At 46.8% G+C, this 15,129-nt stretch overlaps 1 protein-coding gene across 1 annotated transcript in view; it reads right to left on the bottom strand.

The window, feature by feature from the left end:
- LOC146035950 (cytochrome P450 2G1-like) overlaps window positions 1-8,739 on the bottom strand; it is a 29,974-nt gene extending 21,235 nt beyond the window's left edge. Inside the window, exons 1-2 of the mRNA XM_083159672.1 lie at window positions 8,597-8,739; window positions 7,921-8,026 (exon numbers count right to left, since the gene is read on the bottom strand). Of these exons, the coding sequence (XP_083015798.1) occupies window positions 7,921-8,026; window positions 8,597-8,670 (180 nt within the window). The 5' untranslated portion in view covers window positions 8,671-8,739. The remainder of the gene's footprint in view (window positions 1-7,920; window positions 8,027-8,596) is intronic.
- Window positions 8,740-15,129: the final 6,390 nt, after the last annotated feature.

Raw genomic sequence — 15,129 nt, 5'->3', positions numbered from 1 at the left:
AGGAATGACACAAAAGATGATGTCTTTGTCCATGAGACGGCCATAAAGAGAAACAACCCCCAGAAATTTCTGCGCAGTGTTGGAGAATGCGAGACGGTTGAATTTGATGTGGTAGAAGGAGAGAAGGGTGCTGAGGCAGCCAACGTGACGGGTCCTGGTGATGTACCAGTTAAAGGAAGCCGTTTTGCTCCCAACAGACGTCAGTTCCACAGATGGTCTTACCAGCCAAAAGTAGAGGATGATGCCGAATCTGGTGGAGAAGGCATAAGTACAGACCAAGCAAGTGAAGGGGAGAGAGTGGAAGAAGTGTTCCCTCCGCAGAGACCCATCCGGTGCAGAAGTCCACCGCCATTCTCCCACAGGCAACCTTTTGGTAGGGGAAACAGCGGATCAGGAGCTTGACACCCTCCCCGAGGGGACAGAAGTGATTCAGACCGATGGGTTGAACAAACACGAGCATCGGCATGAACTGGCCAAGAAAGTAGTGGAAGAAAGGATGGAGACAGCCCACCACCCACAAGGGACAAGTTATGGCCAGAACGCGAATGCCACTTCATTCCGAGTGGGAGACCTAGTTTGGAAGCTGGATGACCAACGGAGTAACGACTTAGATCCCTTCTGGGAATCTGAACCCTACGTAATTGTTCACCTTTCGGCTACAGACACTGGGGTGTATGGAATAAGAAGAGATGGAGATGACCACCAAGATCTTAAGATGGTACACATAAACCAACTTGAGCCATGCCAGGACTGTACAGAAGAAGACGCAATACCACAAGTCCCCTACCATCCTATGCAAGACCCAGTATATCTTCAGCGCCTTAGGGAAATACTCCTCGCAGAGAAAAGAAGAGAGGCCGAGGAACGTGGCCCATTCCTCCACAAAGATGGTGTAGAGGAGATGTCCAGCAGACTCATTAGAAGTACCAGAGGGGTAAAACCCCTCCGATTCAGAGATTGAACATATATGTTTAAAGTAAAGAATGATTTATGATAAAAATGTAAACTTTCTTGACTTAAAAAGCATGTAATGATTTACAATGTTTGATATGTAGATATGTAGTATACTGATGTAAAAATGTATAAAGTCCATTGCCTGAGGACATGCAATGTTTTACCGGGGAAAAATGTGATAAATTCATATATATGTAGTGATTTATAGGCATACAATGCCATACTAGTTATTATTAATATAAGATATATTGTGCTATAAACATATGCTATCCCCACAGGGGACATTGTCTGAGAAATGAACAATTCCCAGCAGTCTCTGCAACTGTTGAAGAGGTCAGGAGTTGGTCACATGACCAGGGTCAGGGGAGACAGTTGAGAGTGAGGACCAGTTGTGCTGTGCAGTCTGTGAGGGGAAGATGGAGAATACCTGAGGAGATTTGTAAAAGGCAGAGCTACACAGCAGGCAGGGCAGATAGCGGTGCTGACAGGCGGTCTCTGAGGTGGAGAATCAGCAGTGACGCAGCATCCGGAGGGCAGTCCCGGCCAGAGGCAAAGGAGAATACTAATCCGCAGTCATAAGAGAGGTGTGTCCCGCCCTGACACCCATATATATAGCAAAGGAGGGGAATGGCTAACTATCTAATAGTATCAAGCTGCAGGAATTGATATTCAGGGAGCCAGCACAGTTTCCTATGCGTGATATACCTAGTGCTATACTGCTGGAACATCACACAGCCCAGAGCAGAGGCAGAGACAGCCTATATTACGGCCCCTCAGGCAGTCTAGTCCATTCCCAGTGCAGCCAAACACAGGCCCTTATTCTGATCTGTGCGGAAATTCCCGCATTCTTACGGAGCGGTCAGCACGCAACGGTGTTTTGCCGCATGCGGCCATCGTCCGTAGAAACGCCCACGTGTCCTCCGCATTCGGACGGACTCACTCTTTAAGAACAGGGCGTGTTTACGGACGACATACAAACCATGCGTGTGCGGGAGAAACACTCCGATTCGGCACGGTATTACAGAGTATTACAGAGTATGCTCGGGAATACCGCATCCGAACGGGAGCCAAGCGGTGCTACCGCACGTAAGCGGAGTATTTACGCCAAACAACCCACTATGAAGTATCTTCTGCAATACATCACATGACCCACTTATTCAATTACCTATCCTCATAAAAAACTGCTTATTTGGAATTGGAATCAATTAGATTCCAATATATCCTTACAAGCATGCCTAACACATGCATTGCACACATTAACCCTTACAGCAATTGAAGCAGCAATGGTTTCAATTAAAGCACTGACAAGCGGCCTATTAGTGAGTAATGAGTAAAGGAGTAGATTCTATTGGGTTCAGGTGTTATTGGTTGTAGTCATTAGGCGTACGTTCGCCTAGCGCATGAACGAGTGGTGTCCGCAAAGCAATAGTACACTTGTGGACACCGCACATTTCTGCCCTTTTTGATCGCGTGCATTCGGAGTGGTTTCCGAATGTACGCCCCCCAACATAAGTGTACTCCCCCGTGTCCGCCCATGTTTCCGCCCCGTTTTGCCCACTTTGAAACTACGCCCATGTGTCATTCCGCATGACGCCCATAATACGCCCCTATTTCCCGAATGATAGCGGTGAACAGTTCTGGACGGGATCTGGCCGAACTGGTACCGAGTCAATGCGTGGCACATGCGCGTTGCGTTCTCCACGCATGCGCAGACGCCGTAAAGACGCGATCCGAAAGTATGCGGTAAAGTCCGCGTCAATCAGAATAAGGGCCACAGTCTGCACAGAGTAACTTAGTCCAGTCTGAGGGACAGCTTGCTAGTTTTTACACAGTTACTTTTCCAGCGACTGTCCACTGCTAACTAGTGACTTACACTGCCAGCAAATCAAATACAGTGAGCATCAGTGCAGTTTTGCTATAGAAGGAGAGAAACAGTACAGCAGCTTATTCTTGGACAAGCACCCTGCTGTCAGGTTTACTAGTGACATTAATGAGTGAGCAATGTTAGTTGCACCGTTTCTAGTCGCAGTCCAAGTGTAATTGTAAGAGACTTCCTAAACCCTTATTCACCGCATATGTCAACTCTATAGTCCCATCCATTACAGAGTCTGTGTATCCTGATTTACCAAAGGAAGGGGGATAATTGACACCTTGGAAGTAGCTATGGTCAAGAATGGCAGAGTGACATAGTGTCAATCGTGTGTTCTCCCTGTCTATCCATACCGCATAAGTGATACAGGGACATACTTAGTCAGTCATAACAAGACTGTGCGGTTTGTGAAGTTTGGACAGTCTAAATACTGACCCCGTGTGTCGCTTACTTAGACATATATATATACCTAGGGCTAAACCCGGCTAACAAGAAGCCAGGGGACGCCTAAAGGGACATAACGACATCCATTAGTTGACGCAAGGGAACTACATCCGATCCATGAGAGCTTCAGGGAGCGCTGCATAGCACACAAGAGAGAAAGTATATAAAAAAAACGACTCAAGGGCTAAACCCGGCTAACAAGAAGCCAGGGGACGCCCCCAACAAGAGGAGCATAGTGTTATATATTGTGTGACAGCTACAAAAGTCAGTGCAGGCAAATCCTAGGCAGAATCTCGTTTTTAGGCATATTTCGGTGGTTGCCTAGCAACTCCACGCTGAAGAGGAATCAGGCTGTGCACAGTGAAGGTTAGCTAACCAACCAAGTAACAAGAATTAACTTTACATCGAACTGAGTTCTGGTAGGAAGAAAGCTAGAAAACTAGTAGAATAGCTGTTAAGTAATAATAACAGGGTTACATCTGTTATATGCAGTGGTGTAACTAAGACTTTTAATTAACACCTGTGTTTCTGTGTTAGAGCATTGTATGCAGGAGGTTGCCTGTAACTTAAAAGTTCAGGCCCAGTTAGTATTGTAAGTTAAATAGACATATATCTTATTGCGCAATAAGTCACACATACTTTACTATTTTTGCCGGTGATTTTATAACTTTACATCGAACTGAGTTCTGGTAGGAAGAAAGCTAGAAAACTAGTAGAATAGCTGTTAAGTAATAATAACAGGGTTACATCTGTTATATGCAGTGGTGTAACTAAGACTTTTAATTAACACCTGTGTTTCTGTGTTAGAGCATTGTATGCAGGAGGTTGCCTGTAACTTAAAAGTTCAGGCCCAGTTAGTATTGTAAGTTAAATAGACATATATCTTATTGCGCAATAAGTCACACATACTATACTATTTTTGCCGGTGATTTTATAACTTAATTCCCTACAGTTAATAGTACATATGCATTGTTTGATTCACAATTGTTGTTTTTAGCATCAAAGGTAGGAAAATATGTTCTGTTTATTGTGAGGACCTGGTGAACGGAGATAACCGGTGGATTACAGACATGTTCCGGTAAAATAAAACTTGTAATTAAATTGAGATGTATTGCATGTATCTGCTCCTGTGAGAGAAAAAGTGACAGTGTAATTCTTACGATTTGGTTCATTGTTTAATGCATAATAAAAAGTCTTTGGAAGCTCAAGTGTAATCTTTGAAGAAGAAGGAGTAAACTATCTACTTACCTGGGAAATCCTGGTTGATTTCACAATAATAGCACCAGGCCTGTCGAGTCTGACTAGCTGTTGACCGTAAAGGATTAAAATTAGTTACAACCTTGGACCTAGTGACCAGCACTTATTAAGGCATACATTTACTAAAGCATCTAGGAATAAAGAGGTAATTCGACCCACAGCAACCAATCAGATGATGTCTGTCTTATTCTAGGATGCAAAAGAGAAATGATAGACACAATCCAATTGGAGACTATGGGCAACATCACCTCTTTTCATTGCGGCACCAAGCGGGCGCGGGGATACTGTATACAAGTGCCCATGCTTGATGGAGGAACTTGGGTAAGTTGCTGAGGGGGACATTGCTCTTATCTGTGGTGTTACTGAGAGTAACAAATGCCCCCCTTAAAGCTTGCTGCACCCACTTTAAAAGTGGCAGTGCCGCATTAAGTATTTGTTTTCACATCTTCCAGAATTGGTCACCCCCCCTTCCCCCATTACCCATTATGGGGTATATTCAAATTATGTCAGATCCATTCCGAAATTCTTTTGACGAAATGGATCTGACATCCATTATTCAATACAGCGGGCAAATACAGATGTCGGATTTGGCCGCTCATTGATGCTCACCCGGCCGGCGCAGACTGGGTGACCGCAGCGGCGGGAGGTGGCAGGATCGCCTTGGAGGCAGTGGGAGCCGGAACAGGGCTGGATGAGCTGCTCTCACCCGGCCGTGGGTAGATACGGGAGGCGGAAATAGGGTAAGGGAGATGGCAGGAGGGTGCGGGAGTAAGCGGATAGGAGGGCGGTGCCGTGTAAGCTGCTGCTGCTCACCTGGTGCCGTCCTCCCTGCATTAAACAGACATCTATTCATGTCGGTTTGAGATTGCCGGAAACATGGCCAAAACCTTTCGGTTTTGGCTGTGTTTCCGTCAAAAGCAGGTGGATTGGCGGAATAGGTTTTCAGCAGGTCAGAAAATGCCAACCTGCCAAAAAAACAGCTAGCATTGAATAGCTCACCGGTATCTTGGGATATGCCTCCAAACAGCCACTGTTGAGGCAGGACGCGTCCGACACAACTTCTTCTCTGGAAAGAGTGACTCTCGTCCACCTTCACTATTTTGCCCGGACCACCAACCCGGCGTTGGGGCTGTGACATTAAAACCAGGGTACAGGCTTCATGCATCAAATTATTATACAACATGGTGGTTTTGTTCGACAACTTTAGTTGTCGCTCACAAAAAGAAATGCTTGTAAGCTCCTCTGCCCATGAAAATATAAAATGAAGAAGGGTAAGAAATTGGATACGACAGCCCTGAAACATATGTGCCGCACGGAGACTGACCTTCTTTCGATTTTAATGTGGCAGCGCCACATACACTCCTTTATACTCAAGCGCATTGGGTGGCCGTTAAGACAGGTTTGTGTGAGTGGCAGCAAATGGTGCTGTTGAAAAAATACCACTGACTCCTCTATCTGCAGTAGGTTAAACATTGTCAGTAGTTCAGCAGCCATTCCAAATTAACAAGGAGCTTCAGAAATAATACAGCCGTCGCCAGGGCCGGTGCAAGGCATCTAGGCACCCTAGGCAAACCTACAGGATACCGCCCCCCCCCCCCCCCCCGTTACTATTTATTTATTTATTAACAATTTCTTATATAGCGCAGCATATTCCATTGCGCTTTGCAAAGGAGACTGTGATACAACAAACAGGGTATTTACAGACAGTCCAAAGGTAGGAGGGCCCTGCCCGCAAGCTTACAATCTACTACAAATGTAACTTACATCCTGCAGCAAGACAGCCATTTGTGCACTATAAAATTTAGACCCAAAAATAGCCACTCATTTTGACCAGGACCATGAAGTATTTTATGGATCATGGATAGATAGAGATAGATAGCTCTCAAAATATATTTCTATTACATACACAATCTCAGGGACTTTGCCATATATACATTGGACCTAAATCAACAATGATAGCAAGGATTTTGCTGGTCCCAGCTTTTAAACTTCACTGGTAACACTGCTCACACTGACAGTTATGGAGTCATGGATGTAGAGGAACAGTGTCCATAGATTGCCTTCATACTCCCAAACCCATGGGAAGTACCTTTCCTTTGCAAGATATTCTAAAACAAATTTGGAACACACTTTAAAGCATTAGGGGGGTAATCAGCCATTACTAGTACATTTCTTTATCAGAGCTATCAGTGATAGAATTGTTCCTTCATAATGAATGTTGGGGCTTTACTGGTTTTAGCACAATTAGCCCCAGTAAATCATTTTAGACAATTATGTAAAAGAGTTGTTAAAGGGACAAACATGTTCTGTACTGTAAGAGCAGACACGTGTGCTACATCAGTCAGTGCATGGTACAGCACACCATCTCATAACTGTTAGGGCAGGCGCTTTAAAAAGAAATATATATATAAAAGTATCAATGACAGCCTACAATAAACACTTGCAGCCATTACCAAACAACTCAACCAGGAATAGCCAGTTTGCACGATGACCTGCCTGTACGCAATATAAGACTAAACACCAGAAAACATTCTCATCTGATGTGCTAGCAGCTAGCCTGTCAGAGCATTTCCCCAAGAAGCAGCTTCAACAATTTCTGAAACTTCATAATACTGTGCCCAGCCCAGTATACTTTGTTCAGAATTCAAATGGGGGGGGGGGGGGGGCTGGGGCGGCCACCGGTGAAGATTGCCGCAGCCAGGAATGGGGACTGTCTGTCAGGCAGCACCGGCGGGGGACTGTCTGTCGGGCAGCACCGGCGAGGGGACTGTCAGGCAGCTCCGGCGGGGGGACTGGGAGGGGGGAAATCACTCACCGAATAGCTGCCTGTGGCTCTGTCTGCCTGTAAAGTAAAGATCATCGCTGCAGGCAGCTTCCTTCCAGTTCCTTCCTTCCTCCGGCTGGCTCTCCTCTGCGGTAGTTTTCCGGCAGGCTGCTGCTGCTGGACAGCTGCAGCTCACTACCGCCCTCCAGTGGCCGGCGCCCTAGGCAAATGCCTAAACCTGCCTAGTGGTGGCGCCGGCCCTGGCCGTCGCTTCACCTTCACCTCTGACTGACTACGGTAACTGCGTAACTAACTGAGAACTCTACGCTGAATCTGACAGGGACGCTGATTATACGCTGGCTGCAGGAACACTATGCTGAATCTGACAGGGACGCTGACTATGCTGGCCGTGGGAACACTACGCTGATTCTGACACGGGCGCTATGCTAACTACGTAACGGGTGCCGTGCTATTACACAAGTACCCATATTATAAATAAAAACAGAAGGTACTGTAGCAATGTAGTTGCAATGAGTGCAATTTAAAAAAAACATGTTCTATGTATAACACCAGCATCTCCCCTTTCACCCTTATTAGATTTCATACTGTTATTAACAGAATATAAACTCACCTTTATTAAGCCCGCCACTGGACCCTCAGATAGAAGCTGGAAAACGTTTCCCAAAGCTGGCAGAGGGATTGGGCCTGGGGGCATCTTCCTTCTCTTCCACATATAGGCCCTTATTCTGATCGGTGCGGATATTCCCGCTTGCGTACGGGCCGCCGATGTTTATCTTCTGCGCATGTGCAGAGGTCACTCTGCGCATGTGCAGGCGATTTCGCCGCAAGGATTCTCTATACGCCGCACAGGGGGCGTAGAGGGGCGTGAGGGGCTACTTATCCTCATTACCCTATGCATACGCCCCGCGTTTCATGGGCGTTCCCATGCAAACGCGGGGCGTATGCATGGTAATGAGGCCGTGACGCGTGGGTACGGGGCGGGCATCTGACATCGCCGGATGTCAGCTGCCCGCCCCCATACAAGATTTCACACGGACAAGTGTCCGTGTGGTCTTGTGTTGCGGGACCTGGTGGAGCGTGCGGCCCTGCATTCGATGTTCGGCGACCATCGAATGCAGGGGCTGCTCCCACCATGGAGGAGGCGTATCCCCGTCCAATTTCATGCGGATCGCCACATATCCGCGTACGGACGGCAGGTGGCGATCCGTATGGAAGGCGGGGATTCGCCTGCACGGTCGTGGCCGCATATTCTGATCGGGGCGCACCGATCAGAATAAGGGCCATAGTTCACATAAAAAAGGACTAGGATGAAGGTGACAAATGACACCAGGCCAGCCGCTATAGTCTTTAGTTGAACCATGTCTCAAGCAACTCGCTACTATAGATTTCAGGTTCCTCTGCATGTGCAGTAACGTCCAAATCTTAAACTGTATTGTGGATGTTGGAGTTTTATTTGTTATATCTGTTTGATCTCTTAAGAGGAAATCTGTCACTGCATGCTGCCGCTGTGTGTAAACAATTCTATACTTTCCTGCTGCTCTCACCATGGCTACTAAGAGCCAGATAATGTACAGTGCAAAGTTTAAATTCCTCTTATTTAGTGTGTGGAGAACAAAACTTATACAGAATTTCGCTCTAACATACTGTACAGAATTGATTATTCCCTTCAAGAAACTAATTTCAAAGTAAAATTTGTGCTTTGAATATACAAATTGCAAAGATAAATATTATTATTATATAAATATAAATATATATTATTATTGTGTAGCTATTAGTATTGTGTATTTTATTTTTCGCGCTCGTGTGGGTTATATTATATTTATATGTATAAAAATTGATGTATGTGTGACATGGCAGTTAGGAGCAGATTGGCTGGTGGTTTATGACTCTCTAGTTTACCACTTTTTAAACTTAGTACATCTGGGCCTCCATGAGGAATACCTTTACCGGTAATTACATCAAAGTACAGAGACCTTGGACAAGTTATTGTGTGAGTATGATGTAAAGACTGATTAAGTTGATAGTGAAGACAATAATGACAATGACATTTTGCCATTGTAGAGATTCTTGTCAGCACTGTTAGCTTTGATACCTGTGGGGGCCCAAACAAACCAAGTACTTCAGCCACGAAAGTGTCTGTCCTTTTTGCTGAAGATCTTGGTTTGTTAAACTGCATGTCATTTTTAATTAGCAACATAAGGATGGGTGGGAGGGACCAAGGACAATTCAATTTTGCACAACTTTTCTTTTCTGCCACTGCTCTGTGGAAATGTTTCATACTGTAGATCAGGGGTGGCCAACCCGCGGCTCTAAAGCCGCATGCGGCTCTCCCCCTGTTTAAGTGTGGCTCCTGCTCCCACTTCCCTCTCATAGGGTGCCGCTACTACTGTCGGCAACTGATTCAGGCTTTCCACAGCGCTACTACTGTCAGCAACTGGTGCGGGCGTTACACAGCACTACTACAGTCAGCAACTTTTGCAGGTGTTACGCTGTGCTACTACTGTCGGCAACTTGAGCGGGTGTTATGTTGCGCTACTAGTCGGCAACTGGTGCAGGCTTTAAGCATTGCTACTACTGTTGGCAACTTGTGCTGGCTTTACGCCTGCTACTGTTTCAGGTGCATTAATTGGAGCACCTTTTGTCAGGATACAAAAACTAAAGTTTTGGCTTGGAATAGACACAGAAATGGGGCTTGGCCTACTTCCAAATAGACCACGCCCCTTTTTGGCGCTCGCGGCGATGGCTCTTTAGCTTGACTACAGATAATTTTCGGCTCTTTACCTCTGACCAGTTGGCCACCCCTGCTGTAGATATACCAGGGGTCCTCAAATTATTTTGCTGTGGGACCCCATCAGACAATAAAAATAATTACAGGACCCCAGCAAGTTACTGCAGAAGGTCATCTCATCACATGTGTAGTCAGCAGACAGCACATACATGGCAGCATTGTGGAGGCACAAAATGATGGGAGGAGTCTAAAATACCAGACAATTTAACAGATGTATTACACTCCTCGAAACACTGACTGGGATTAAAAAAGTAATCAGCCTGATGGTCAGCAACATGGAGTCGCGACCCCATGCTGAAAAGGTCAGGGCCCACTTTGGGGTCAGGACCCACAGTTTGAGAACAGCTGAGATATACGATAAACCACTTTTGTGTTTGTGCTGCTGCTCTGTCCCTTAGTAACCAGTTAGATTACTGCAGCCTTTGGTCTAAAGAAATTGACTGGAAAAGACTGGTAATTAATATTATTAGATCTCAGGGGTATGATCAATAAATGCAAATACATTACAGGTCAATTCAGTGAACTGCCAATTGATCTGTTTACTATGAGGACTGTGCAAAAGACATGAGGACACATCCTAAGGTTAGAGGAGAGGAAGTTTCATAACCTGCAAAGGTAGGGATTCTTTACAGTCAGTATTGATATATTTAAAAAGGAGTTAAGGTGCCCACAGACGCATCGATCCCGGCATGCATTCTGTGCTTAACTAGCACACATAGCATCGCATCGTATGCCTTGTGCATGCGATGTGCATGCAATGCGATGCTATGCGATAAAAAGCTAGTACAAAAAGTATGTGCAGCACATACTTTTTGTACTGTGCGATGAGGTGCCGCGGGAGCGCGCACCCCATCGCATAGCATTGCACCGCCGGGATCGGTGCGTGTGTGGGCACCATTAGACAAATTTTTAGCAGAAAAAAGTATCCAGAGATATAACAGTGAACAAGGAAGGAATAAGAACAACCATTCTGGGTATTGGGAATTCTAAATTGGTCTGATTAAAAATTTGTTCTCAAAATTAAACTTTGGAATTTGCACCCCTCAATATTTAAAAAAAATAGTTTGAACTTGATGGACTAACGTCTTTTTTCTACCTCATTAACGTCTTTTTTCTACCTCATTAACTATGTTACTATGATACTATATAGGAACAAAAAAGGCCCAAATAATGTGATTGTATCATATTTTATTAAATTTTAAAAAGAAATACAGATCCAAATCAAAACACATGAGTGTGGTTATGGCAAAACCAAAACACAAAGTTAATACATATCCAAAACCAAGCAAAGGTCAATTCAAAGAAGTGAGTGTGGTGAATTACAAAGCAAAGAAAAACTCAAAGATTTTGCATGCAATGATATACTGTAAAGAGAAGGGAGCCTTGAGGCCTGGGCTCTGTCAGACTCATTGCAGGTTTATATTCTAAGCCTACTTGCCCCTCCCTTCACTTACCGCCTGACTCAGCACGTCTCGAAGCACATCCTGGCTTCTTCAATGCATGTGGCTCACACATAATGTCCCTTACACATGATGCTGCACACCGTAATGCCCCTTACACCTTAAGCCACTCATTATGCCGCACACCATAGTACCCATTACACATGATGCTGCACATGATGCCGCACACCATAGTACCCATTACACATGATGCTGCACACCATAGTACCCATTACACATGATGCTGCACACCATAGTACCCATTACACATGATGCCGTGCACCATAGTACCTATTACACATGATGCTGCACACATAATGTCCCTTACACATGATGCTGCACACATAATGCCCCTTACACATGATGCTGCACACATAATGCCCCTTACACATGATGCTGCACACCGTAATGCCCCTTACACCTTAAGCCACACATTATGCGTAATGCCCCAACATACTGCCACTTGTAGCATCCCTTAAGCAATGCCCCCAAAAGTGCCACTTACTGTAAATTTTTATATGAGCCTTCGCAGCTGCTGCAGGGAGAGATGGAGAGCGGTGCAACTGCTTCTATGGGGAGAGGAGCAGAGTGCAGAGCAGAGCACGCTCCCACTCCCCTCCTGGTGTCCCCTCTAGCCGAGTGGACATTTGAAATATTGTGCGCGCTGTTGTTGTGTGTGACGTCGGGGGAGCACGCCGGGCACCGGCACCACATGATTAAAGGGGGGGGCTAAGGTGAAAGCGGGGAGAAGAATTGGAGCGGAAGCTGCAGGGGTGACAGTCATTGACAGCTGGGCAGTGAGCAGGGGGCTGCCCGGCTGTATTCAGAGCACTGCAGGTCACGGCTGTTTGAAATAATACCCCTTTCACAACAGAAAATGCAGGGATTTACCGGGAATATGGTCCCAGGATCATGCAGGGACATTCCCAGGCTGACCCCTTATACACCAGCCTAGTCCCTGCGTTTTCTGGTGTGAGGGGGAGAGACAACCACTCCCCTCTCCCTACCCCCCTTTAACTAACCAGCTATATCTTCAGAACCAACTGACCCATTTACATGAGACCAGTATCATATTGAAGAACTTTTGAGTTGGCTTCGAATGATTGTGGTCCCGTGAAACTGGGCTGTTTGGTTCCAGAGAAATCTGCCCTCAAAGAACATAAACAGTCATGAAATTACATTTAAGAAATGCAAAAAACGGTTTAACCTCAATATCCCTGGAACCAATTAACCCATATGGATCCAGCCTGGTATCAGATTGAAGGCCCAGCGATTTGGGTTAGACTGAGATCAACCTCGAGCTTCAGTGATGCCGAAGGGGAAACTGGCAGCCGTTGAACTGGGTGGGGGTCGGAATTAGCGGGTCCCATGTTATCATATAGGGAAAACGTTCCAGCTTTGCCTGGCCGTATCTCCGGTATCTCCAGGGGGCTAGAGACACGGGGCTGGGCTCGTTGGAAAGCCCCATCCCTCAGCTACAAAATGGGCTAATAGGTGGTCCTGTGCACCCCCGGACCACCCCCTAGATTCGCCTATGCTAACAACATACCTACACCAGCATCTACTGTCCATCAGAACCATAGGGAACACCGTTTTGGCCAAAATTGGGTTATGACGGACATTAGACGCTGTTGTAAAGTGCTACATATGTTATGGAGTGAGTGCTGGTTGTTTTTTATTATGGCTTGGGAAAAAAAAGCCAAATAAGGGATTAAAACATTGCTCTAAACCAATTGGTGTGGCCTATTATATACATTATATATATATATATATATATATCTTATATATTTGGCTACATCTGTCACTCAAAGTGTGTCTGAAGCTGTAACGCTGGGTGGAGCCTCTGACTCACATGACAGAGAACCAGCCCAGTGAGCCCACAGTCATAGGAGGGACACAATGCTCTGCTCCTGCACTTTCCTTTAATGTATGATTGCCATCACCTGTGTTGAAGCACCTTTCCTATCAATTAACCTGTTCAACACAGATGGAGGTAATCATACATTAGGAAGAAAGTCCAACGGCAGAGCATTGTGTCCCTCCTGGCATAGGTCATGTTGGGAGGTATGCACAGTGCCAGACACCCTCTGCCTCCCCATGTTACCCAGCAAAGACACAGCTACTCACCAGACACACCAGGTGAGTGCCCCACATACCTCCCAACATGACCCTCTCCAGGAGGGACAGAATGCTCTGTTTGTGGACTTCCATCTTAATTTAGGATTGTCATCACCTGTTTTAAACAGGGTAATTGATAATAAAGGTGTTTAAGCACAGGTGATGGTAATCCATAAATTAAGAAGAAAGTCCAGAAACAGAGCAATGTGTCCCTCCTGGAGAGGGTCATGTTGGGTATGCACCTCCCTCCCCCCCCCCCCCATTCACGGCATCCCCACGATTAAATGGCACATGCAAAACACTGACATGGCTATGGCCGACAATGAAAAAGGTTGACTAGATTTATTTTTCACTTTTTCAATGTTTTCATATTCATTCTCATGTGTCGACATGGACACCAATAAAGTGCCACACTTATGTCAACATTTACATGTGTTGACCTTTCTGTGTTGATTTTTTCTTGTGGCGATTCGCGGCACCCCCCGCAACCCCCCTCCCGCGATTTGCAGCACCCCCACCGCAATTCGCGGCACCCCCGGTGACTCCCGCGATTCGCGGCCCCACCCCGTGACACACCCCCCTCCTGCGATACCCGTGCCCCCCACGACCCACCCAACCGCGATTCCCCACCCCTGACCCCCCCTCCTGTCATTGCGCCAACCACCAGCCCCGGCGACCCACCCTCCCGTGATTCACTGCAACACCCCGCGCCCCCCCTCCCACGATTCGCGGCACCCACACCCCCCCCGTGACCCCCCCTCCCGCAATTCACGGCATCCCCACAATTAAATGGCACATGCAAAACACTGACATGGCTATGGTCGACAATGAAAAAGGTTGACAAGATTTATTTTTCACTTTTTCAATGTTTTCATATTCATTCTCATGTGTCGACATGGACACCAATGAAGTGCCACACTTATGTCAACATTTACATGTGTTGACCTTTCTTGTGGCGATTCGCAACCCCCCTCCCGCGATTTGCAGCACACCCCCGCAATTCGCGGCACCCCCGGTGACTCCCGCGATTCGTGGCCCCACCCCGTGACACACACCCCCTTCTGCGATTCGCGGCACCCCGCGACCCCCCCTCCCGCGATTCGCGCCAACCCCCTGGGCCCCCCTCGCGAGGTTCACGGTGCCCCCCACGACCCCCCCAACCGCGATTCCCCACCCCTGACCCCCCCTCCTGTCATTGCGGCAACCCCCCGCCCCCACGACCCACCCTCCCGCGATTCACTGCAACCCCCCGCGCCCCCCCTCCCACGATTCGCGGCACCCACACTCCCCCCGCGACCCCCGATCCCGCAATTCACGGCATCCACCCACGACCCCTCCTCCCGTGATTCACGGACACCCCTCACCACCTCCCCACCCCCGCGCGCAATTCACGTCAACCCCAGGATTAAATGGCACATGCACGGCTATGGTTGACAATGAAAAAGGTTGACATGAGTTTTTGAAGATTTATTTT

The sequence above is a fragment of the Crinia signifera genome, chromosome 9 (assembly GCF_055691185.1).
Source record: "Crinia signifera chromosome 9, ASM5569118v1, whole genome shotgun sequence".
NCBI lineage: Eukaryota > Metazoa > Chordata > Amphibia > Anura > Myobatrachidae > Crinia > Crinia signifera.
The sequence above is the reverse complement of the archived record's forward strand: the minus strand, read 5'-3'. Positions and strand labels throughout refer to the sequence as shown.